Source organism: Chenopodium quinoa, unplaced genomic scaffold (assembly GCF_001683475.1).
Source record: "Chenopodium quinoa cultivar QQ74 unplaced genomic scaffold, ASM168347v1, whole genome shotgun sequence".
Taxonomy (NCBI): Eukaryota; Viridiplantae; Streptophyta; class Magnoliopsida; order Caryophyllales; family Amaranthaceae; genus Chenopodium; species Chenopodium quinoa.
Genome location: NW_018744991.1, coordinates 1,268,142 through 1,292,095, shown reverse-complemented (window position 1 = coordinate 1,292,095; position 23,954 = coordinate 1,268,142). Strand labels below are relative to the sequence as shown.

General features: G+C 38.5%; 1 protein-coding gene across 2 annotated transcripts; it reads right to left on the bottom strand.

Annotated features, from left to right (window-relative positions):
• Window positions 1-490: 490 nt before the first annotated feature.
• LOC110706871 (probable polyol transporter 4) lies at window positions 491-6,027 on the bottom strand. Of its 2 annotated transcripts, XM_021884847.1 has the most exons (3): window positions 3,556-6,026; window positions 2,384-2,557; window positions 491-2,290 (listed from the first exon to the last, which is right to left on the bottom strand). In XM_021884847.1, the coding sequence occupies exon 3, from the start codon at window positions 2,277-2,279 to the stop codon at window positions 915-917; it is 1,365 nt and encodes a 454-aa protein (XP_021740539.1). In that variant the 5' UTR covers window positions 2,280-2,290; window positions 2,384-2,557; window positions 3,556-6,026; the 3' UTR covers window positions 491-914. The 2 variants fall into 2 exon arrangements, with proteins under 2 accessions (XP_021740539.1, XP_021740538.1); XM_021884846.1 differs by lacking the exon at window positions 2,384-2,557 and having other exon boundaries at window positions 3,556-6,027.
• Window positions 6,028-23,954: the final 17,927 nt, after the last annotated feature.

Genomic DNA, 23,954 nt, shown 5'->3' with positions numbered 1-23,954 from the left:
CGAGTAAATGTAGATATATACATGTCAATATTTGACTCCCAACCTTATAACTAAGAACTAGCTAGACCAGCTAGGCAACCAGTGTATGCCCTGTGCGATTCACCAACTTTTAACTTCAATATTTTGATGCCTTTATCACTGACATATACGACTATACGAGTACTTCGTATATGAATTATTGTAGTACAATTAATTTTTCTACCTCTCTAATATAATTTATTAACAACATTAGGTATGAGAGGTTGGAACATGGTCTTCTTTTTGAGATTCATGGAAACTATTGGTTGAAACTTACTGTAACATATGTAATTGTAAACTCCTGAGTTGTGTTTTTCTTGATACTAAAAAGAAGCTCCTACATCTGTGTGATTGTACATACCAAATAGTATGTAGTAAGACTTTAGGAGTTCAAATTTCACATTCTTTCGCAAATTTTGTGACATCTATTGTCACATTTAGTACAAATCGGATCTTTGATTTGAGCTTCAAATTGTAGGAAAAAATGTAGGATTTATAACATATCATAAAAAGAATGTGCCATACGTACATGAAACCAATCCTCTAATAATCTTGGGGGAATCCACATCAAAGCAACTTACATTACACTCACATTTGATGAAGCAACTCCTACACACCCCCCCCCCCCCTATCGTTCTCAACATACTGCAGGCTCTGCAGCTGCAGCGCAAACTACTGTTTTCTTATCATTCGAAAAGAATACTTGTATAACCTGCTTAGACTCGTACCAAACAATCTTTTAGGCGTATCATGAGTCGATGCCAAACTCGAAAAAAAAAATATCCCCAATGCTTATCATCCTGTGCTATACACACTCTGTAGTCCCTGGTCCCTGCAAGTAAATGCTCGTCTATGAAGTCTCATTGGACCCATGGTGATGAGAACGAAGCAATGAACTATGCTCCATTTGGTTCCTTTGGCACAAGACTCGCGGTATCTGCAAGCTCCATTTCACCTGATCCTGGGTGTTTATCTTCATCAAACATCACCTCGATCTCTTCCAGAGATTTCCCTCTGGTTTCAGGCACACACTTGTACACAAATACAATAGACAAGGCTGAGATTACAGCAAATACAAAGAAGGTTCCAGCCACGGTGATTGCATGGGCAGCTGAAAGGAAGGACATCGAGATTAGGCCACTGCTGAGCCTACTTCCAACAGCCCCAAGACCTGATGCCTGAGCTCGAAGCCTAAGAGGGAAAATTTCTGAACTCAAAACCCAGCAAATTGGACCAATTCCCACAGAAAAGAAGGCCACATTTCCACAAACAAACAACAAAGCCAATCTAATACCAATTGGCTCATGCCCGAGTAAGGCTAAGCTTAGGCTGAGCCCTATCAAACAAACAGTCATTCCAACTGTGCTCACATAAAGCAAAGGCTTTCTACCTAGATGATCAATGAGAAAGATAGCGATTAAGATAGAGAAAGTTTTTGTAAATCCAACTGCCATTGTTGCAGCAAGAAGCTCAGTGTTGCTACTAATTCCAGCATCTTTGAATATTGTAGGGCTGTAATATACAACAGTGTCAATACCCGTTATCTGCTGGAATATCTGAATTCCACACCCTGCAATTAACATCTTCCTAACAGCTGGAGTTGGATGTAAGAGTTCCTGCCAAACTGCTTTTGTTTCATACTTGTCAGCATTGGTGGTTCCTGCAGCTTGCTGTATATCAGCTAATTTCTCCTCAACTTCTTTTTCGTTATCTATAGTTTTCTGAAGAACAACCTTTGCTTCATCAATATGATTTTGCATTACCAGACATCTAGGAGATTCAGGTATGATTAAGAGTGCACCACCAATGAAAATGGAAGGGAGAATCCCAACACCAAGCATTATTCTCCAGTTTATATGAGCAGGAAGCCCTGAAAATACATAATTAGAAATGTAACCCAAAAGAATTCCGAAGTTTATGAAGATCTCAGGAAAGGATGTTAATGATCCTCTAGCGATTGCTGGTGCTATCTCAGCAATGTAGACAGGAGCTATCATGACACCAAAGCCAATTCCTACTCCAGCAAAAAGCCTTCCTGCGAGTAACACCCCGAAATTTGGTGCTAATGCCATTATACCAGCTCCTACTTGGAATATTGTGGCAGCTAATGCCATTGTCCATTTCCTACCTATTGTGTCAGACGTTTTTCCACCTGCTAAACTGCCTAATAACGAAATTATGCTTAGGATTCCGATGAGGACTTCAATTTGCACATCTGATATTTTCAAGTCCTCTTGAATAAATATAACTGCCCCACTCATCACCCCAACATCTGAAACAAAAATTTGCAAACATTAACTTCACTTGATCACTTCTAGACGAAGCATGACAAAAAAACAACAGTTAAAATTGCACCAGTTCTTACTGTAGTTAAGTAGTAGTGCTGAAATCGTCTTTAACAGCTCTTATGTACATACATTTTCACCCAATTGTACGCATCAAGAGTCAGATTAGATACCAAACAGTTGTGAAATTAAATTGATACCATGTGAAAAGATGCAATGTCTTTACTTTATTCACTCCCCTCAACTCTTACTTACTGCAAGTAGAGATCAATACCGTGTTAGATAAATTGATCGCGCTGTTTAAACTATTTCTACATAAAAATAGACTCCATACTATGTCCACTTGAAAGTAGCATACTAGCATTTACAAGAAAATACACATCTACAACAAGTACTCATACTTCATTTTTGGTATTCACTTGAAGCAAAAAGTCACGGAGTATGAAACAATGTATCTATATCATGACATTGTAAATGACGAGTGCACAAATCCTCATACACAAGGTCTAGTGGTAAAGTTTTGTGTCTCAAACTCTCATATCATGAAGTTGTGGGATCAAACCTTAGAGACATTTTGGGGGTGGGAATTGCCCTCACCTTGCTCATCACTCCCTAGAGTTGACCCGTGCAAGATTCCAGAGCGGTAGGGCAATTCCCTTGCCATCCAAAAAAACAATGTTTTGCATTTAGCAGCGCGCAAGACAAATCAAGGGTCGTGTACACTGTACATCACTCCATACCATTATTTTTGTTGTATACTCCGTCTTAAGCATAATTATCGTACACGAGTACATCAGATTAATGTGATACATTAAAAATCAAAATATCAATATCACATAACTCTCTAAAATATGTCTAATTGATGAAAAGTTCAATACACTACATGGCTAAATTCTCTCTATTACCTTTTTTTACCCCACAAAACATTTACAATTAGCGATATGTACTTACAGTATACAACATTTTTAATTCAACATTAAAAATAAATAAATAAATAAATAAAAATATATGAATGTACATGTACAACCCAAAGTGGTAAGAACCAACAAATAATATTTTTTTATTTCAGCATTTAGTTTAACTTTTTGAACACTTCATTGTTCTAAGTGCACATAAAATCAGATTCATAAATATAAAATGAATGTGCACCAACAACACAAATAAAAATATTTGCACCAAACAAATATAAATGCAAGATTTTAATGCTAACCAAATTGGGATAAAAAAAATTAAGAGGGAAAATAAAAATTACCATAACCAAGTAGAACAGAATTGAGAGAAGCAAAAACAGCAGAAGCCATTACAAATTTCCTGGTACTCCTTTTCCTCAAAATATGTGCCTCATTTTCTGAAATCACACTCAAATCTGAATCCATTCTTCTGTATTTATTCTTTATATTTTTCAATCCTATATTTTCCATCCCATTTTCTTCAATAATACCCATTTTCATTTTTTCTTCTATGACTCCTAAAAAATCAAGAAATAAAAAAATATTGGGTTTATTTTGATTTATACAATTATTTCATCAAATTTTATGAAATGAGAGATCTTAGTGAAGAAAATTCATAGAGCAGAATTGGACAAAGAAAGTGATGGTGAGTCAAAAAGTGGGTGCTGTGTAAATTTCAACCCTTTTTTTTTTTTTTTTGTTAAGACAAAAAATAAACCCAAATTTCACGCAAATATCCTTGGAGAGAGAATTTGCGCTTTATTTCCTTTTTGGGTAATGGAATCAGGTGTTGCCACGTAACTGATGGAATCTTATGAATGGCTGTGAGTGACGTGGCAGCTGTTGGTGGTGAGGTGCATGGTAGGGTTTGTGGAATGTGTTGTAGAGTAGTATGGTCCTTTGGTTAGGAATTTGGTTGATGGTTGTCGGTGCAAGGATTATCGTCGCTTCATTCAATTTAATCAATTATTATACTCTATAATCTATATACTCTATAATTTTATATGATTTTATTTGGATCAATTATTCGATATCCAAAACTAGGAATCCGAATCCGATTCAATATTTGGGATATCTAATATCCAATATCCAAAAAAATTATAAATAAAATATAAAAATAACACCTAAAGTTTTGGATATTTAGATTGGATTCATTTTCTGATATTCAAAATCATAAAAATAGTATGGGATCGGATTTTCTAAAGTATCAAATCTGATGTTCAGATTTTTGGATAGTTTTGCTTAACACTAGTTTTGATGAGAATTATCTTTTATGAAAAATCATTTTCTATTGAAAATCATTTTTAAGGAAAATTAATCATGAAAAAGGCTTTTCCTTTGAGTGTTTGATTATAGAAAAACTTATACATTGGAAAAAAAAAATGAGAGGAAAAGATAGAGGAGAGAAATTAGAGAAGCGGGGATGGAATGAGTGAGAAGTATAAAGGAAATTGTGACATACTTTCCTAATAAAATTCCTTATCTTAAAATGAGAAAATTGTTTTTCACCGTCTAATGAAACAAACAATGAAAATTGAAAAAAATGAAGGAAATGGAGAATTGGAAAAGCTTTTTCAAAAATAAATACAATAGTATAATACAATAATTTATCATCTAATATTCAAATAATGTATCATGTTTTGCAAAAGAAGGGTAAGGAAGTAGAACTCTTCCGGTAATGCAATAGTATACTCCTACGTTTGTTGTTGTGGTGGAGGATTTTGAACATTTGTGCTCTTGTATGATAATTATGAATGATTTCTAATTCCTTCATTGTACTTCCTACGTTTCACATTATGTGCTACGTTTCGCGTTATGTGCAACAAACCTTGTTGCACGTTTTTAAAGACAAAATTTGTTTATGGTTGATTAACAAAGTGAAGGGTTTGTGATTAAGGGTAGGAGAGAGAAAGGGGGAAAATTAATCAACCACCACTACCAACTGTCATGGCCTATCTCTGACGCCACCCCACCAGCATCAACATCCACCACCACCCACATCCACCGCACTCCTTGAAACCACCACCACCACCCTATCTCGTAACCACCCTCTCACCACCATCATGACTCGAAACCCCACCAGCCAGATCGCACCAGCACCGCAACCATAACCCAATCACCCAAAACTCACCCCAGCCAAATCGTACCAACACCGCAACCGTAACCCAATCACCACAACCAAGATTTGAAACCCGTCCATAACCACCCAAAACCAACCTCGCCCAGCTCACAACCACTACAAACCCAAATCAATTTTTAGGATTTTAATTTTGAGGAGAACTGACGGCTATAACAAGGGGAAAAGGAGCCGGCGACGACTTTGACAAGGGAAAAGGAGACCGGTGAATCGATTAGTGGTGGTTGTGAGAGAAAAGAGAAGAAAGAGAAGCAATAACAAGGTTCGTGGTGGCTGGAGGATTTCTTGGAATTTCGGGCGGAGTGAGGTGGTGCTTAGGTGGATTCGGGGTTGGGGGGTGGCCGGCTTGGTGGGGGATTTCGGGCTAGGTCGTGGCTATGAGAGAAGAGTGAGAAAAATAGTGGTGGGGTGGTGGTGGCTAAGAGGGAGGTGAGAGAAAATTTGGTGATGTTGGTGGTGGATGTGGTTGTGAGGGAGTAGAGAGATTGAGATTAGGGTTTAAATCATGAATGAATTAATGTAGGTTAATATGTTAATAACATATAATCTTACTCATTTAAGGTAGGTTATTGAAATTAAGTAAGGGTGGATTGGTTATTTTACACAAAAAATTTACCACAAATGGAAATATTTACTTTGTTGCACATAATGTGTAACTTCTTTTTTTGGAAATTGTTGCACATAATATGAAACGGAGGAAGTATAAGTTTGGATAAGGGTTATTCTACTTATAGGATAGGAAAACATTGAGTTGTTCAATCATACTTCTACACTCTTGTGCATATTGACCATCATTGTTACCACAATTGTGTGCAAAGAAGACATTGAGGAGGAAACATTGGTGTTGTCTAGCTTCGGATGGATGGATGGATAGCAACCATCTATGTGGAGCTATAAAGCCAACCTCATGCTTAGCATCCTTGATTATTAGCTAGACATCTAGGATTTTCCAATATTGAGCATTGTAGGTATATAGTCATCTAATCTATTAAATCGTATTTGGCTTTTACCTCTCTTGTTAAAGAATTAAAAGTTTTCACCCCTTTGCTTTATAAGTAGTAGAGATCTAGAGATATATATGATAAATAGGTTAAGAATAAATTTGATAGATTATAGGTTACTATTATCTTGTTAATATTTAGTAAAGATATATCTAAGTGTAATTTAGTAAATATTGTATTCTCGTAATTAGGTTTGTACTCACCTATATATATCCAAGTTAATGAGAATACTCCGACTAAGGAGAATTTACACAATTCTACATGGTTTCAGATTCCACCTAGGGTTTTCTTCTCTTCTCTCTCTTTTGCCAAACCCTACTCGATCCTTACTCTAGTCGTTTTCCACCAACAACCACCATACATCACCTCCTTCAATCCGTACCATGGCCGGTGATGACGAGGTACCCCCTCCTCCTCCTCCTCCTCCCCCCCCCCAAACATACCTAACTTCCATCTGGCTTTTTTCGTTTCAAACATCAAAAATCACGTGTGCGTCAGTGTTGATAATGAGGAAGGACAATACGCAACGTGGGTTGAACTCTTTCAAATTACAGTATGTGCTTTCAATTTTCTAAACCACATTGACTCTAAACAGATCAACTTGCTAATGTTGATTGCCCGGTGTCCGATCGTAAGATGGTTATGCAACTCATTGCGGGTTTCACCTAGGGAGAATACCATACCATGGCTGCCATTGTTTCTCAATTCGAACCAACCCCAAGCTTTAATAAAGCACGGTCAATGTTCATTTTGGAGGAAACTCGCCAAAATAAACAACACTACTAGAAATAGGCCTATTTCCGACGGAATCGTTCCGACAGACTTATATTCCGTCGGAAAATTCGAATTTTTCGACGGAATTTCGGTCTGTCAGAAAAGTCCATCGGAAAATATATGTTGCGACGGAAAATCCCTCGAAAATATTCCGACGGATTTTTTTCCCTCGGAATTTACTGCTTCCGACGGAATTTTCCGTCGGAGGCTGTAAATTTCAACGGAAAATTAATTCGTCGGAACATATTAATTTCCTACGGAGTTTAAATCCGTAGGAAATTTCCGACGGAATTTTACCCTTCCGACGGAATTTTGAAAAAAAAAAAACCTACAAAACCCGGAAACCCTTATTTTTCTCTCTCCTCTCATCCGCCTCTTTTTTTCTTTTTTCTCCTCTCCTCTTCTCTTCCTCCTTCATTCTATCTCCTCCTCCTTCATCTTTCTTTTCGATCTTTCTCTCTCCTCTCCTCTTTCCTCTTCTCCTTCCTTCTCCTTGTCCTTCCTTCTCCTTCGTCCTTCCTTTTCTTTCGTCCTTCCTCTTCCTTTTTCTTCTCTTCGACACAACGGAGCATTTTCATGGCCAAATTCGTCGATTTTGATTATTTTAAAGGTTAATTAGGCCAAATTCGACCAATAAAAGTCTAGATCTAGACTTTTTATGGCCGAATTTGGCCTTGTTAAACCGTTTTCATGGTGAAATTCGAAGCCCTCTTCAATTCAAGGTATGTTTATTTTTTAATTTTTCGGTTTTCTGAGTTTTTTTTATTTTTTTTTGAAATTTTTGAGCCTATTAGTTGTAGTGTGTGTGTATAACGTGTGGGCTAGTGGTGGGTGGCGAGGTGGGAATTTTAGGGTGGTTTCGTGGGGTTTGGTGGCGTGGGCTAGGGTTAGTTAGGGTTGTGGGTGGTTTCATGGGTTTGGTGGCGTGGTTGTTAGTGGCGTGAATCTAGGTTAGGATGGTCGTGGTGGGTTAGGGGGTGGGTTAAGGGTGTTTGGTGGGGTTACGGTGGTGGGGTGGGTTAGGTTGGGGTTAAGGGTGTGGGTGGGGTTAAGGGTGTGGATGGGTTACAGTGGTGGGGGTTGGGTTGGGGTTAAGGGTGTGGGTGGGGTTAAGGGTGTGGGTGGGTTACGGTGGTGGGGGTTGGTTAATGTGGGTAGTGGTGGGTGGTGGGTTAGGGGGTGGCAGTGGGTTAGGGGTGGTGGGTGTGGGAAGTGGGTAGGGGGGCTGTTTTTTTTTTATTTTTTTTATTAAACTTTCTGACGGAATATTCCGTCGGAAGCATAGTGGTTTCCGACGAAAGGTTGTAGGTTCCGACGGAATTCAGACCGTCGGAATGTTACGACGGACTTCACAATTAAGTCAAACTTGACTCCGACAGAACAAAATCCGTCGGAAAGGTCTCTTCCGACGGAATATCACAAAATACCTACAAAGGGTCTTCCGACAACGCTTTCCGACAGAATTTCAGGGTTTTCCGACGGATTTTTTCCGTCGTTGATTGGCTGTTTTCTAGTAGTGCAAGACGAATCTGGCCAGCATGCTCTCTTGCCCAACACTCTCAAGCTCCAGCCTCGTTAATCGCTTCTCAGGCCTCACATCTCCCGGCGACAGATGCAGCAGGGAGGTGGTGGTCGGGGTCGGGGCAAAGGCCGTGGCAGCAATTTTAGGGGAAGGGTCGTGGGAAAGGTCACGGAAACAACAACAACAATAATCAGCAACAACAAGCTACTAGGCCCAATAGCAATCAGGCCCAGCAGGCCCCTTAATGAGGAAGTCAGCAAAGTTGGGCGCCCCAGTAGCAAGATCAATGGGCCTCTCCGCCATGCCCATTTCCCACTGGCCCAGCTCCTCAGTTTGCATTCCATGGGCAGCAATCGATTTTGGGCCCATGCTCCGCCCAAAATCATGCATACTACGCTGGACTGGCTCCACCCGGTTACGGCCTACCTATGTCCCCTACTGATTTGGGTCAAGCTTACAGTTCGATGAGTCTTGAACCTCCCGAAAACAGGTGGTATATGGACACAGGGGCGACCTCTCATATGACTCGAGATTCGGGTAATTTTTCTAAACTGTTTAATTTTGGCATTCCTCAATATATTTTTGTTGGTGATTGCAAACGTATTCCTATTCATGGTTATGGCACAACCACTACCCCCTCACCTAATCCACCTTTCCACCTTAAGAATGTCCTATATGTTCCTAACATTATTAAAAACTTAATATATGTTAGAAAATTTGCTTGTGACAATTCAGTTTCTGTCGAGTTTAACCCTCTCAGTTTTTCTGTGAAGGACCTTCATTCGGGGACAACTCTAGCTCGGTAATAGTGTAGGGGACTTCTATCCATTCTCAACTTCTTCAGCTTAATATGGCAATAGTCATCTATCTCTAGCTGCAATTTCTCCTTCTGTTTAGCATCATAGACTTGGACACCCTGGCTAACCAGTTTTTGATCTTCTTAGAAACAAAAATTTAATTCATTGTAATAAGAGAAATAGTTCTCATTTTTGCTATTCTTGTCCATTGGGAAAACATGTATGACTTCCTTTCAAGTCATCTACTTCTGTTACTTTTGCCCCCTTTGGCATTATTCATATGGATTTATGGACATCTCCTATTTCTAGCAAATTGGGTCACAAATATTATCTTGTGTTACTTGATGGTTTCTCTCATTTTCTTTGGAGGTTTCCTATTCAATATAAATCTCAAGGCTATGATATTTTGCTTAATTTCCGAGCATATGTTAAAACTAATTTGAAAGGGACATCAAAACCTTTCAAAGTGACAATGGTCGTGAATTTAATAATTACCCATTTCACAAATTTTGTGCAAATAATGGCATGATTTTTCGCTTTTCTTGCCCAAACACATCCTCTCAAAATAGCAAAGCCGAAATAATTATACGCACAATAAATAACATATCTCGTACTATCCTTTTCCATGCCTCTCTTCCTCCCTCGTTTTGGGTCTATGCGATACATATGGTTGCTTACATTCTAAACATTCTTCCATCAACAACCATACAAAATCACAATCCAACCGAAATTCTTTTTCGTAGACTCCTACCTATGATCATCTTCGTATATTCGGTTGCTTATGCTACCCAAACTCAAGTGCCACGACACTCCATAAGCTTGCCCCTAGGTCTACACTGTGTGTTTTCTTGGGATTTCCATCTAATCATAGAGGTTATTTGTGCTATGGTCTTTCTTCCAATAAAATAATTATTTCTCGTCATGTGATTTTTGTTGAAGACCGCTTTTCTTTCTCTAATCTTCAGCAATCTAGGGAAAATGATTACGATTATTTAGAGACAAATAACTCTTCTAATTTTTACCCATGTTCTTGCAACATCAATCCCACACTAACCTACACACGCAGCCCACACCTACCCCAACAAGCCCAGCTCCTCAAACAAACCCGCCTAACACTCCTACTATTCCCCACAATACACATTCCACACCGCAGATGGACCGCGGTAGAGGTGATCATTGGGCGGGCCGGGCCGGGCCAAAGCTAAAAAATTATGCCCACTTCTCGGGCTGGGCCAAGCTTCGGGCCGGAATTTTTGTGCCCAAACCCGCCCAAAATGGTCGGGCCGTGCGGGCCATTTTCGGGCCAGGCCTAAAAAATCAACTAAATATGCATAAAACACATTCCCAAACCCGCCCCCACAAAAAAAAAAATGGGGTCGCGCCGGGCCAAACTCGATTTTGGGCCGAATTTTTTTTGCCCAAAATCGGGTCGGGCCATGCTTGATCAGGTCTAGGCCGCGGCCAGACCCAACACACCACAGCCCATCCGCGGACCCCCTGCCTACTTCTCCAACATCACCCAGCAGCCCACCTTCACCCAATTTGATCCAATTCGGATCCCTGCCATCCCCTACACCGGTCCACACTCCTCAACCACCGTACATTGTCCAAGCTACACACTCTATGACCACTCGTGCTCAAAGTGGTATTTTCAAGCTGAACCCCAAATATCAAGCTAATATTACGGTTCATGCTATTTCTCCTTTACCCAAAAGTCCGAAATTAGCCATACTTGACCATAATTGGAACTGTGCCGTGAATGAGGACTTCAATGCTCTAACTAAACAACATACTTGAGATCTTGTTCCCAGACCGGAAGGGGTGAATATTATTTGTTTTATGTAGTTATTCAAACACAAGTACAGGGAAAATGGTGAATTGGAGAGACATAAGGCGAGACTTGTTGTCAATGGCAAGTCTCAATAGGTTGGTGTTGATTACTTGATTGTGATGATACTTTTAGTCCTGTGGTGAAGCCTGCAACTATTCGTACTGTTTTGAGTATTGTTATGGGGAGAGATTGGCCTATTCATCAGTTGGATGTCAAAAATGCGTTTCTTCACGGTGATCTCATATAAACTGTTTATATGCATCAACTAGGGCTGAGCAAAATTATCCGAAAAATCAAAAACCCGAAAACCCAAACCGTAACCGAACCGAAAATTAGGGTACCCGTTCCGATAACCATAACGGTTTAGGTACCCGATCCGATAATTTGTTATTGGGTATCAAAATTAACGGTTATCCGATGCGAGCTGATAAGTCATTTTTTATCACAGTCATCCCGCCCTTTTTAGGAACTACCTGTACAGGACTCACCCACTTTGAGTCAGAAATAGGATAGATAATACCAGCATCAAGTAATTTCATAACCTCTTTCTTGACTACTTCCTGCATGTTGAGATTCAACCTCCTCTGGGGTTGAATACATGGCTTGTGATTTTCCTCTAAGTGTATCATGTGCATACAAAATTCAGGGCTAATACCCTTCAGATCATCAATACTATACCCAATTTCCCTTTTGTGGGTTCGAAGATCCTCTAAGTGTTGGGAAATTTGGGAATCATTGAGTGCAGTACTAATGATCACTGGGTGCAGTTCCTGCTCATCAAGAAATATATATTTTAAATGAGAATGAAGAGGTTTTAGCTCAGGTTTCTTAACCTCTGCAGGTTTCGATTCCTGAACTAATTTTACTACCTTCTTGCTTTCCTTAGGGTCAAGCTGTTGAAGTGCAAGAGCTTCCTCAATAGCATCCACCTCTTTACTTCAAATACCAGCATCACCTGGAGTAAAATCACCATAAAGAACTTCCTCTAAAGGGTCCCTTGCAAGGACCTGTGGTAAGCTATCATTGCAAATAACATCAATAATATCAATCACATCAATACTACAACAATTTTCCTCTAACATAGGACCTTTCAAAACTCTCCCTAAATTAAAAGTGATATTATCATCTCCGATAGAAAGAGTGAGTTTTCCATTTTTTACATCAATAATGGCTCCTGCAGTGTGGAGGAAAGGTCTACCTAATATTATAGGAATTTGTGTATCCTCAGCCTTGTCTAAAACAACAAAATCAATAGGGATAAAAAATTTACCAACTCTAATAGGTACATCCTCTAAAATACCTAAGGGGTATTTAACACAACGGTCTTCCATTTGCAAAGTAATGTTAATAACTTTTAAATCACCCATATTAATCCTTGAACACACAGACGATGGCATTACACTAACACTAGCACCCAAATCACATAATGCTTTATCAAGGAAGATATTACCAATATGACAAGGTATGGAAAAACTTCCGAGATCCTTTAATTTTGGTGGAGATTTATTTTGCAATAAAGCACTACATTCCTCTGTAAAAGCTACAGTCTCTACCTCATTAAAGGTTCTCTTCATCTTTCATAAATTTAGCATATGCAGGAACTTGTATAATTAATGTTAGTTTGATGTCTACTACAAGAGGGGGGGGTGAATTGTAGACTATAAAAATTTGTGAGCTTTATGCGGAATTAAACAAAGTATGAAAAGAGAGAACACATGAGATAGGCTTTTTGAATTATTTCACTATGCAAAAGCTCTTTTACAAATGTGAAGATTCAGCCTACACTTAAGTTCCTCTAAGAACTCAAGTATCCCAGCTACGGTCCCTCTACCGTAGCTTAACTCTCTTAGTGATTCGATTATGAATCACTTACAACTTTGTAACAGACTCACTCAAGTATCTCAGTTACAATTCACTTAAACCCCAATCCCAATTACAAAAGTAATTACAGACTTTCCTAATGCACTAGAGAAAATTAAGGCAGGAAGGAACTCAGCTCTAGACAGTAAATATTTTATGAAAACTTAAGCTCTAAAAATTGAATGTTTTTCCACACCAAAAATCAGAGTTCGTTGCAAGCCTTTTAATTTATATAGAGGTGGAAAGCCTTAATCTTGTTTGCCACTCCTCACATGATCCACGTTCACCTTAACCTTGGAAGTTAAAGAACGTTGATCAGAGAGTGGGAAGTAAGATCTCCCTGACTTTCCTCTCAAGCTTTCAACGTGCCTCCTTAAAATTAGATAACCAATTTTACTTGGTCAAAATAAAGCAGTTAAAAAGATTTTATTGTTTAAAAAGATAAAAACTTTAAATAATTATTTAATATAAAAATAACAAACTTATCTTTTAATTAAACAATTATTTATTATTTATTTACTTACAAAATATAACTTATTTTGAAAACTGATTTTATTTTATCTTCTTTTAAGGAGTAAAACTGATTTTGTATTTATGTTAAAACATTTAGTTCCTAACTGAGTTCCTCTCTGCACATAAAGACTCTAGTGCTTACAATGAATTCTACGGACTAGAATTTTCTCTTCTTCTTGAAAGCTTGCATATGAATATCAAGACTTCCAATTCGGTTGCTCCTACTCCGGAATAGTTTGTTAACACCAGAATCTTTTCGTTCTACCAAAGATTATCAAACATCATTAGTCAAAGTTTGTTTGTTTTGTCAACCATCAAAATACTAAGAGGGTCAACAATTAATTCCGTGAAAGGAACTGTTACCTGCAAATTCTTCACAACCTCCAGGAACTTACCAAATTGCTTATCCAAATTACTCTTTAAATGTCTATTAGGGATTGAAAGTTTGATAGCTGGGACCTACACATCTTTACTCTTGTCTTGAGATTTACCCTTCAAAGAATTATCAGAAGTGTTGGTTTTACCTTGGAGCCCTTCAGGGCTAGTAACAACATCATTTGGTATAACAGAATCAGGATTAACAATTTTTGTTATAACAGGTTCATCATCTTTGGGTATAAATGGCCCATCATAGTATGAACCACTTCTCAGGGTAATTGCATTACCATGATCTGTAGGTTGTACTAGCTGCGATGGTAGGGCTCCCTGCTGGCGAGTTTGCAGAGTATAGGAAAGTTGCGCAATTTGATTATCTATGATTTTATTATGTGCAAGGATCAGGTCAGTTTGTGCATCCCTACTATGAATCTGCTTTTTCATATTGGCTAACATCGTTTTAATTTCTGACAGGGCAGGATCAGTAGATGGAGGTGGAGTTTGTGATTGGGTCCTTTTGTCAGGGGGTTGGTAATATTTTTGCTGTGGTTACTGTGGGACTTGTTGTTGTGGTTGTGTTGGAGGTGGACGGTTTAGCACATTAGTACTCCGGCAGGAAAGATTTGGATGGTTCTGAAGACCAGGATTATAAGTGTTGGAGTATGGGTTATTTTGCCTATAGGCTTGGAAGGCATTTACCTGCTCTACTGAATTCCTACAATCTTGTGCCCAATGACCTACAATTCCACAATTTTCACAAAAAACATTAGTATTGTTATTATTAACAGCAGAAACATTAGCTAAAGAAGCAGGAATAGCAGTACTAATATTATTTAATTTATGAAAAAATAGAGGTTAATTGAGCTTCCACAAAGGATACGGAATCGACATTGTGTTTCCCTTTGTTTGCAAAATCTCTAGGATTGCCATCTCTTCGATAACTGTGCCTGCTACATCCTCTTGAAGATTTATAAATCTTTCATTAGCTGTTGAGTCTAGGATTGATCTGGATGAATTTCCAAGCCCATCGTAGAAGGTTTGGATTATGTGCCATTGTGTTATCCCATGATGAGGGCATTCTCTCTGCAAATCCTTAAATCTTTCCCAAGCTTCATATAAAGTTTCATCCACTTCTTGGGAAAAATTAAGGATCGAACTCCTCAACAAAGCTGTCCTCTCTACACGGTACTATTTATTATAGAAATTCATAGCAAGAGAATTCCAGTTAATAATACCAAGCGCATTCCTATTCAATCCATTATACTACAATTTAGCTTTACCACATAAAGAAAAAGGAAAAAGAATCTCCTTGATTTGGTCCTGCGTGGTCCCAGCTTGTCTGTTGGTATTGCAATATTGGCAGAAATCCAAAATATGAAGATTTGGATCTTCACTCTTAGCTCCCCTAAATTGCTTCCTTACGATCATAGTAATAAACTGGGGTTTAATCTCGAATTGTACTCCCTCGAGATTTGGTGTAGGAGCAAGATGTGGGAAATTTGTCGGGACGGCTGCGAATAATCGCTGAGCTTGCGAGGTGGTGGTGGTGGCGGATTCGCCATCTCTTATGGTTCTGAAGAAACTTCTGTGTCGCTAGAATCAGATGGGGGTTCCAAAGGTATATTACCCTCGGAAGTAGCTCATACTTGTCTGAAAAGGTTCTTCTGTCTATGAAAAGAACGTTCGATTTCAGGATTAAATGGAATGTAACCTGATATAGAACTCCTGGGCATAAACACAGAACTAAACACACAAATATGAGAAACTATCTCAAAGAACTTGCGTTCTCTAAGACGAAGGAAAAATAATTAGACTACAAAAATAATCAGGAATAAAACTAAAACCGTCTCCCCGGCAACGGCGCCAAATTTTGACAGGATCTAGTCGTATCACCAAATCAAAAGAATTACCTAAGTCCTCTAGCTAAAGAAGATAGGGAAGTAGAGTCAATTCCATAGGGAAACAAGTCTTTCTATTCCTAAATAATTAATATAATCTAAACTATAAGTAACCAAGTTGTTTTGAGAGAATTAAACTAAGGAGAATAAATGAACGAAAGCAAAATTAAACTAAGGGGAAATCAATAAATCAAGGCTTACGGTATAGGTTCACCAATAAATAATATTCCAGGGTAAAACACAATAATCAATCATCAACGCATCAATTAATCAGATCATAAAGGGCTTTCGCTACATATTACAATCAAAGAATTAATCTACCGGTATTAAATCGCATCTCTCGAATCTTGACTTAACCATTTATAAATTAACCTGCCTATTGAAACTAAGCCAAAACATCATTCTCATCTCTCGAATCTCGAATCAATATTGCATAACTCATACAATTAAACCTATCCAAATCTAATAACATAGCATTAAATCAATCAATAGGAAATCAATCGAGCATTAACAATAAACAATAATAAATTACCCCTTCATATTATTTATGGATCCCCACAACCCTAGAAATAAAACTACTCAAACATATTAAAATCTAAATCAAACAAAGCAATAAAACAAGTCATGATTAATCAAAGCAATTAAATTACTGAAAATAAAAGGGAAAGAAATCGTTACCAAAATAGACGGAAATAATGAATTGCATAAACCAAGAGAGTTGAAAGAACAAGAGTATTAATCAAAAGCTTAAAACTAAAAATCTGGAAATTAACTAATGGATGATGATGTCGACAAATCTTGCTTAACAAAGTGTATTTATACTTAGGCTCCTAAATCCTAAAGTAAAACAAAGTGTAAGTCGCAAAAACGCTCCTCAAAACCACGGGCCCGGTCGGGCGCCATCTCGCCCGGCCGGGCCCGCCTTTGGTTGGCAGCCTTCTCATCTCGCGTCGGGTCAAGCGCGCTTCAGAGCTGAGAGTGTTTCCTTCCTATCTTCCTCGCCTGACCGGGCGCGCCTCAGGGCAAGGGCTTCCCCGGTCGAGCGGGCTTCCGGGCATCATGGATACTTCGATTGGGCTAATTTCTTGGCTCAATACAAATTTCCTCTTTGGGTCCTTAACACTCGGTCCATTGCCTCGATCTCTTCTCAACTGTCGAGCCCTTAATCACTGGTTTGATTTCTCCAACGCGGTCTTGGGCTATGGAATGTGGTCATATGAACGTGATCCTACTCCAATGCTCGTAGTGGCTCAAATAAGTCTGGGAAAAAGCTCCAAATCTGCAATTTCCTATAAAACAATACCAAAGCTACGAAAACACTATAAAGCGCATATGAGTAATAAAAGTAGCTTCGTAGAGCCAAAAATACTCCTAAATATCACCAAGGGGCGGGAGTAAAACACTATATAAAATAGACATATCATCCATGTGTCTCTGAGCACAAGAGCTTTGAATGAAATGTCCACGCGTCTCTAAACAAGGGAGCTTTGAAAGGTAAATGGCGAGAGTGTTTGATTGGCTGTGTACAGGAGCTTCGATGATTTGATGAGATTGCTCGATTGACTCCGAACAGAAGCTTCGATGATTTGTTGTATCCTATAAAATCAAATATTGCCAATGGACTTTGCTAGTGGTTTTCTTTGGTTTGACCTAAGGTTTGGTGTTACTTGACTCATTATGGTTGGTTAGCTTGAGGTTGACTCAAGGCTTGGTGCACTTGAGTCATTTTGTGACTTAATGTGTTTAAATCAATCCGATGTGTTTTGACACATGTGTGCAGACTCAACTCGATGTGATATGACTTGACATGACTTGTGTTCGCATTGTATTGTGATTGTGCTCGTGCACTCGAAAATGCCAAAAAAAGCAAAATTTAAGCAAAAATTTTCGTTATTTTTGTGGAGGGTACCGACTTTCTCCCGAAAAGAAAGACGTGAAAAGTAAAAGAGGTAAAGTGTTGGTGAAAGATGATGTCTTTGAACTTCCTCACATGGAAAAAGATGAATCAAGTGACGGTGTATGTTGAGTGAGCTTAATTGATGTTGTATCTCATGGTGCAAGGATTGTAGCATCCTAGGCTATCTTAATTGATGAAAGTATTTGGGTAACTTAGGAGCAGAGACTAAGTACTTCATACTTTGTGATGCAATGATGATTATGATAATGAGTGATTCTAGATGACAAGGCATGCTTAGAGTTGTATCAAAATTTCATGACAAAGGGTTCCTATGGGAAGGATTATTTGGCTACGTATCTATGATGTGTGTGAAAGTGGAAAAAAATGTGAGAAGAGCCAAGTGATGGTGAATCTTAGGCTGGTAGGCAAATGATGTGGGTTCAAGCCCCCAAGTCTAGCTCTAAATGGATAGGGATGAACGTTGGAGATCCCTCGATATGATTATGCATGAATATGTGATGAATAATTATTACGGTCACACCCCGATGTGAGGTTTCCTACATATCCATTAGGAATCAGGCCGAACGTAGCTCTTAGCCGAACCTCGCACAAGTATGTGTACACCTTAAAGAGGTCTTTCAAGGGTTGCAACGGGGTTAGGCTAAAGGTTAAAGAAAAAAGGATAAAGGATCAAAACCCAAGATAAGCACGGTCAATCTTGATCATGCGGCCTATCACTCACTTGGCATTCATGTTTCTCAACACGGTACCGATCACTCGATAAGAGACGCAATCTGAGACATGTTCGTATCAAAGACATTGGAACACTTGCCCTTTTGCACACTTGTATTGCTATTTTTTTTTTTGACTTTTGAAATTTTGGTAAAATCACTCAAGATTTTGTACTTGGATTTGTATATTGCATAAGTTACACACCATCCCATCCCAAGGTTAGGTAGATGTGAGTTGAAAAAATAAAGGTCTATAATAGACGAGGCTCAAAGTGGTTTATCAAGAGAGGATTGTATATTCGAAAGGGGTAAAGGTGATATGATGTGGCTACAAGGGGTGCCTCAAATCATTGGTATACCTTGTGTTTAGTTTGGTATGGATTTTTTTTTAATGCAATGCGATGATCATATGCAAGGAAATAAAATGCTCATTTTATTGAAATGGAAAGGGTAAAAAATCAAACTCATGAAAGTAAATCTAAGAAATGATGGAGGGTGCCTATGCTAGACTTATTGGGGAAGGGGAATCACAAAAGATAAGAAAAAGAAGTCATGAAAATCCTAAAAATTGAGGTGCCTTATTGTTGAATTGACTACCTTATATTTTGATGATTGACTTACGTAAAACAAACTCCGACTAATGATGTTTAAGAGTCTTGTTAAGCAGAAGATTCAGGTTTGAAGTAATATGTCGCGGAGTAGGAACAACAGAGTTTGGAAGACTTGATGATGAATGCAAGCTTTTAAGATCCCCTCACAACTATAAATACTTAGTTATTCAGTGTACGAACTTAAGAAACAAAAGTGTTGGAAGGAACCCATGAGAAACTCAAAGTTCCTGATGGAACCTGATATTCCTGAAGGAACTTGACTGATGGTCAGAAAAGTGTTTAAACGATGGTTTTCAAAAACAGTTTTCATATCCCTTAATTTAAGGAAAAGATAAAATCAGTTTTGAAAAAGATTTATTTTATAAATAAATAAAATCAAAATAATTCATTAATTTAAAAGATAAGTTTTTAAATTAATTAATTATTTAGTTATCTTTTAATTAATAAACAATTATTTTTTTTAATTAATAAATAATTATCTTTTTAAATCCTTAACTGATTTTTGACTTGGTAAATATTGACTGCTTAAATCAAGGAGTGCGTTGAACTTGGGAGTCAAGCTAGTGAAATAATCATGTTTCACAACTTCCTCCACTTACATCCCAACTTCCCAGTCAAGGTGAACGTGGGATTAAGGGGGAAGTGGGAACTTGATGGAAGCTTGGATAATCTCCCTATAAAAACAGATCAACGTTAAGTTTTGAAAGTGTGGAAAAACATTCTAAGTATTCTGAGCATAGAGTTTCTAAGTGTTTGAAAAGAAGTTCCTTCCATCCTTAAGTCTCTTGAGTTCTTTAGGAAATCCTTATAATTACTGTGTAATTGGGATTGGGGTTGTGAGAGTTGTAAAGTGTGAGGCTTGAGAGAGTACTTCATACTATACAAGTGATTCGGAGTAGAATCACAAGGATGAGTTCCTCACGGAACTTGAGTCTAGGCAGTGTATTAGTGAATGTAAATCATTTTTACATAGTGAATTTATTCATTGCCTATCTTGAGTGTCTATTCTCTTAGTAGAAGATTTAATTCCGCAAAAATTTACATAATCTACCATTCAACCCCCCTCTTATAGTATACATTGTTCTATCACTTATGCCTTATTTCGTCATCACTCGATCTGCTTGCCTGTTGGAGGGAATGGAATCTTGTTTGCATCAATGAGATCTTGAATGAGGTTTTAAAACCTGTAACATTCATCTGTGGTATGGTCGTTGCCTTGATGGTACTTGCAAAACGAGTTGGGATTCCATCTTAAAGATCGTCTTTATGGCGTTGGGTCTTCAATAGGGCCAATAGGCTTGATTAAGCCCTGATCGTGGAGACGATCGAAAGCGACATCATAAGATATTCCAATAGGTGTGAACTCTCTTTTTGGTTCCCTGGTCTTTAAAGCATCTTTGTCAAGAGCCCAGATTTCATCGTCGTTGATGTAGTTGCTATTTTGATGGGAAGAAGAGGAAAAAGGATTGTCGTTCTTCCTGCTCTTGCCGTTATCGCTATTGTTATTAGCCTTGGCCTTCTTTTTGCTTGGGGAAATATGAAGGCAATTTGAATCAATGAGGTCTTGAATGCGGTCTTTAAGGGTGAAGCACTTTTCGGTGGTGTGACCATGGCCTCTATAATATTTGCAATAGGAGTTTGGATCCCAATTGGGAGACCGTTTCTCAGGTATTGGATCTTGGATTGGACCAATGGGATGAATGAGACCTTGGCCATGGACATAGTCGAAAGCTTCATTATAAGTCATTCCTATTGGTGTGTATTCATCAATGGCATGTTTTACCTGTGGCTTAGGAGCATTGAGTTTTTCCTTAAGTCCTTGATGGGAAGAAGAAGAAGGAGGATGCTCGTTCTTTTTATTCTTCCAAACTTGACAATAAGAGTTTTGTTCGAAGACTGATATTCGATTCGCTAGGCCTTCCACCATACTCATAAGCATGGCAACGACATCTCGAAGTTTATGATCGTCTTCTTTTAGACTTGATGAATTTTCCTTTGTAATATCTAAGAAAAATTCTTCATCTTCCTCAATCATGGCCACTTTGTTAATGGAAGTTGTATAGACTTCTTCAATCATAGGCTCACCAACAGGTGTAAGGAGGAGAGAAGGATCAAATAATATTTGATCTTCAGCGATGGCTAGAACCTCGGAAGTTTTGTTATCATCGATCAAATCTTGGATAGGTTCTTTGAGTTTCCAACATTCCTCAATATTGTGACCCCTTCCTTAGTGGTACTTGAAATGTTTATTAGGATCCCACTTAGGTGGTTTGGCCTTCGAAACTGGGTCTTTGATAGGTCCTATGGGCATGACCAGTCCTTTGTGGTGTAGTTTATCGAAAGTTGTCTCGTAGCTCATACCGAGTGGAGTAAACACTCTTTTCGACCTTTGGATTCGTTGCTTAGAAGTGTTCGTAGCATGTAATTCATTAATGGGAGAGGAAGAAGAAGGATAGTCGATCTTCTTTACTTTCACATTATTATTGTTAGCAGCTTTCAAAAGGTCATCTTCAATTTTGATACCTATATTGTAGACAGCTTTGAAAGTGCTTAGAAGTTGATATATCAGATGATTTTGGTATTTGTCTTGAAGATTTTTTATGAACATCCTCACAAATTCCTTTTCATATAGGACGATGATCATCTTGGCAGAAACTTCCTTCCACTTAGTATAAAATTCGGTGAAACCTTCATTGTCCCTTTGCCTCAAGATTTCAAGCTCTCTATAGTCAGTTTCAACTTGAATGTTACACTTGTATCTATCAATGAAGGCACGCGTAATACTATCCCAAGTAGCCATTTTCTAAGAGTCCATGGAAAAGAACCATTGTTGACATACTGGTTCCAAGGAAAGAGAGAAAAGTGAGGGGAAAACCTTCTTGTCAATTACCTTAATCTCCATAATCGTCTCAAAGGCCCTCAAGTGGAAGTAAGGGTTGTCGGTAGCTTTGAATTTAGGGATGTCATTGGCAGAGAACTTTTGCGGAAGAAGATCCTTATCCACTGAGACCCCTTTGGAGTTTATTCCAAAATACTTGTAGTCATTGGAGATTTGACTCAAGTTATCTTCCATGCGCTTGATGGTTTCAATGGGTACTTGCTTGTTAGGGTCTTCGACTCGAGTAGTGAGTCCCTTGAGCATTTTGGCAAGTCCATTCATAGTTTTTTCAAGCTTCTCGAATTCTCCTTGACTGGCCATTATTACGAACTTTTTCCTGTGTCGAATCGGTTTATCAAAGAGTAATAATTAAACAAAAGTGTTGTCCTTAATTAAACAACCTTCTCTCCTTGACCAAGCGCTATAGAATTAAACCATTGACTCTTTTAATGACTTGACTCAAACTCGATCCGACATGCATAGATGGGAAAGATCATAGTTTATGAGGGGAATGATATGTATGGGGGAAGTATGTAAGAGGAAAGTATGTGAATGTGGAAAGTGTTAAAGAGGGAAAGTGTAATGTATGGAAAGTATGTGGGAAGGTATATGTGAATGTGGAAGGTTATGGAAATTTTTGGGAATAAGATGAACCCTCAACTCAAATGACGGAAAAAAGACTCATGCATGGACCTAAGACATGGTAATGGTGAAAAGACATGTACAAAGTGTGTGCTATGGCTCGTGAGTGAAAGTGACATGCTCAAGACTCGTGTAATGACCATGGACTAAATATGTCATTAGACTCAAACAAGGACTAGGTTAGGACATCGGTTAAACATTACATTAATTAATTATGAAATTTAGACTCGACGTGAAGACTCGGAAGGAAAAGACCGAACCATCACGTGGCGATGGAACCGTCGTGGCGCGATATGACTATCGCATCGCGATAAAGCTGGCGTTCGGCGGCACAAACCATACTTCTGCACCAAAACTGGAGCGTTAGTTTAATTTGTTTTCGGTAGTTCTTTTGAAGGTATAAGCCTATAGTCTCACTAATTCAAGTATATTTAGACTTTATTAATTCAAATTAATTATGCAAAGTCCTTTTAGTCAATGATTAGTTTGTTTAGACTTTATTTACAAACACAAGTAAACACAAGAGGTTAGTTCATCACAAGTAAGGTATGAACAAGCAAGGAATGCACAAGTAGTCACAATATGATGTAATGAGTTTGCAACCTAAACATGGCTCTAGTTCTCTAAAGTTCGAGGATTATGGTAGTCAAAAGAGAGTCCATGATTATGAGTCTGGATGCATCGCGTGAAAGCCTTACCTTTGGAAGGGTTGGGCGCGTATGGATGGGACCCCGCAAGTTAGACTTGCTTCCATGGTGAATTCACAAACTCGGATGTACTCGTCGTTGCACGGAGAGTTTGATTGGGTAGATGAAGCGTGAATTCCCAAGGGCTAAAGCCATATGTAGAACACATATGGGTTCAGAAAAGAAGAAAAAACTCAATTAGGAAATAGAATCGGCAAGACAGTACTAGAATCGGTCAAAACAAGAAGGCAGATTACTGGCACGATGTCGAAAGAACTCGGCGCGAGAAAACAGGGTCTATCGCGCAGCGAAACCCTATCGCGTCGCGATAGAGCTGTCGCATGGCGATGGACACTGTCGTCTCGCAACAGTTCCTGCGTGTTGCGGCAGTTTTCTGTGTTCTTCGGATTTTCCGATTTTCGCAGTATCTTTTCGATTCTAGTTGTGAAAGATATTTCCGGCTTTTCCTACGTGTAAAAATCCTATGTTTTTTATGAATTTCGGATGGTCTTTCCAATGCAGACCTTTTTATGCTTATGCCACAATGT

Bases quoted from the DNA above. Each gene is read 5' to 3' on its own strand.
- LOC110706871 (XM_021884846.1), bottom strand. From the start codon at position 3,754: ATGAAAATGGGTATTATTGAAGAAAATGGGATGGAAAATATAGGATTG. The intron at 2,291-3,555 runs GTAATTTTTATT...TTTTTGTTTCAG, and splicing joins TTCTGTTCTACTTGGTTATG to ATGTTGGGGTGATGAGTGGG.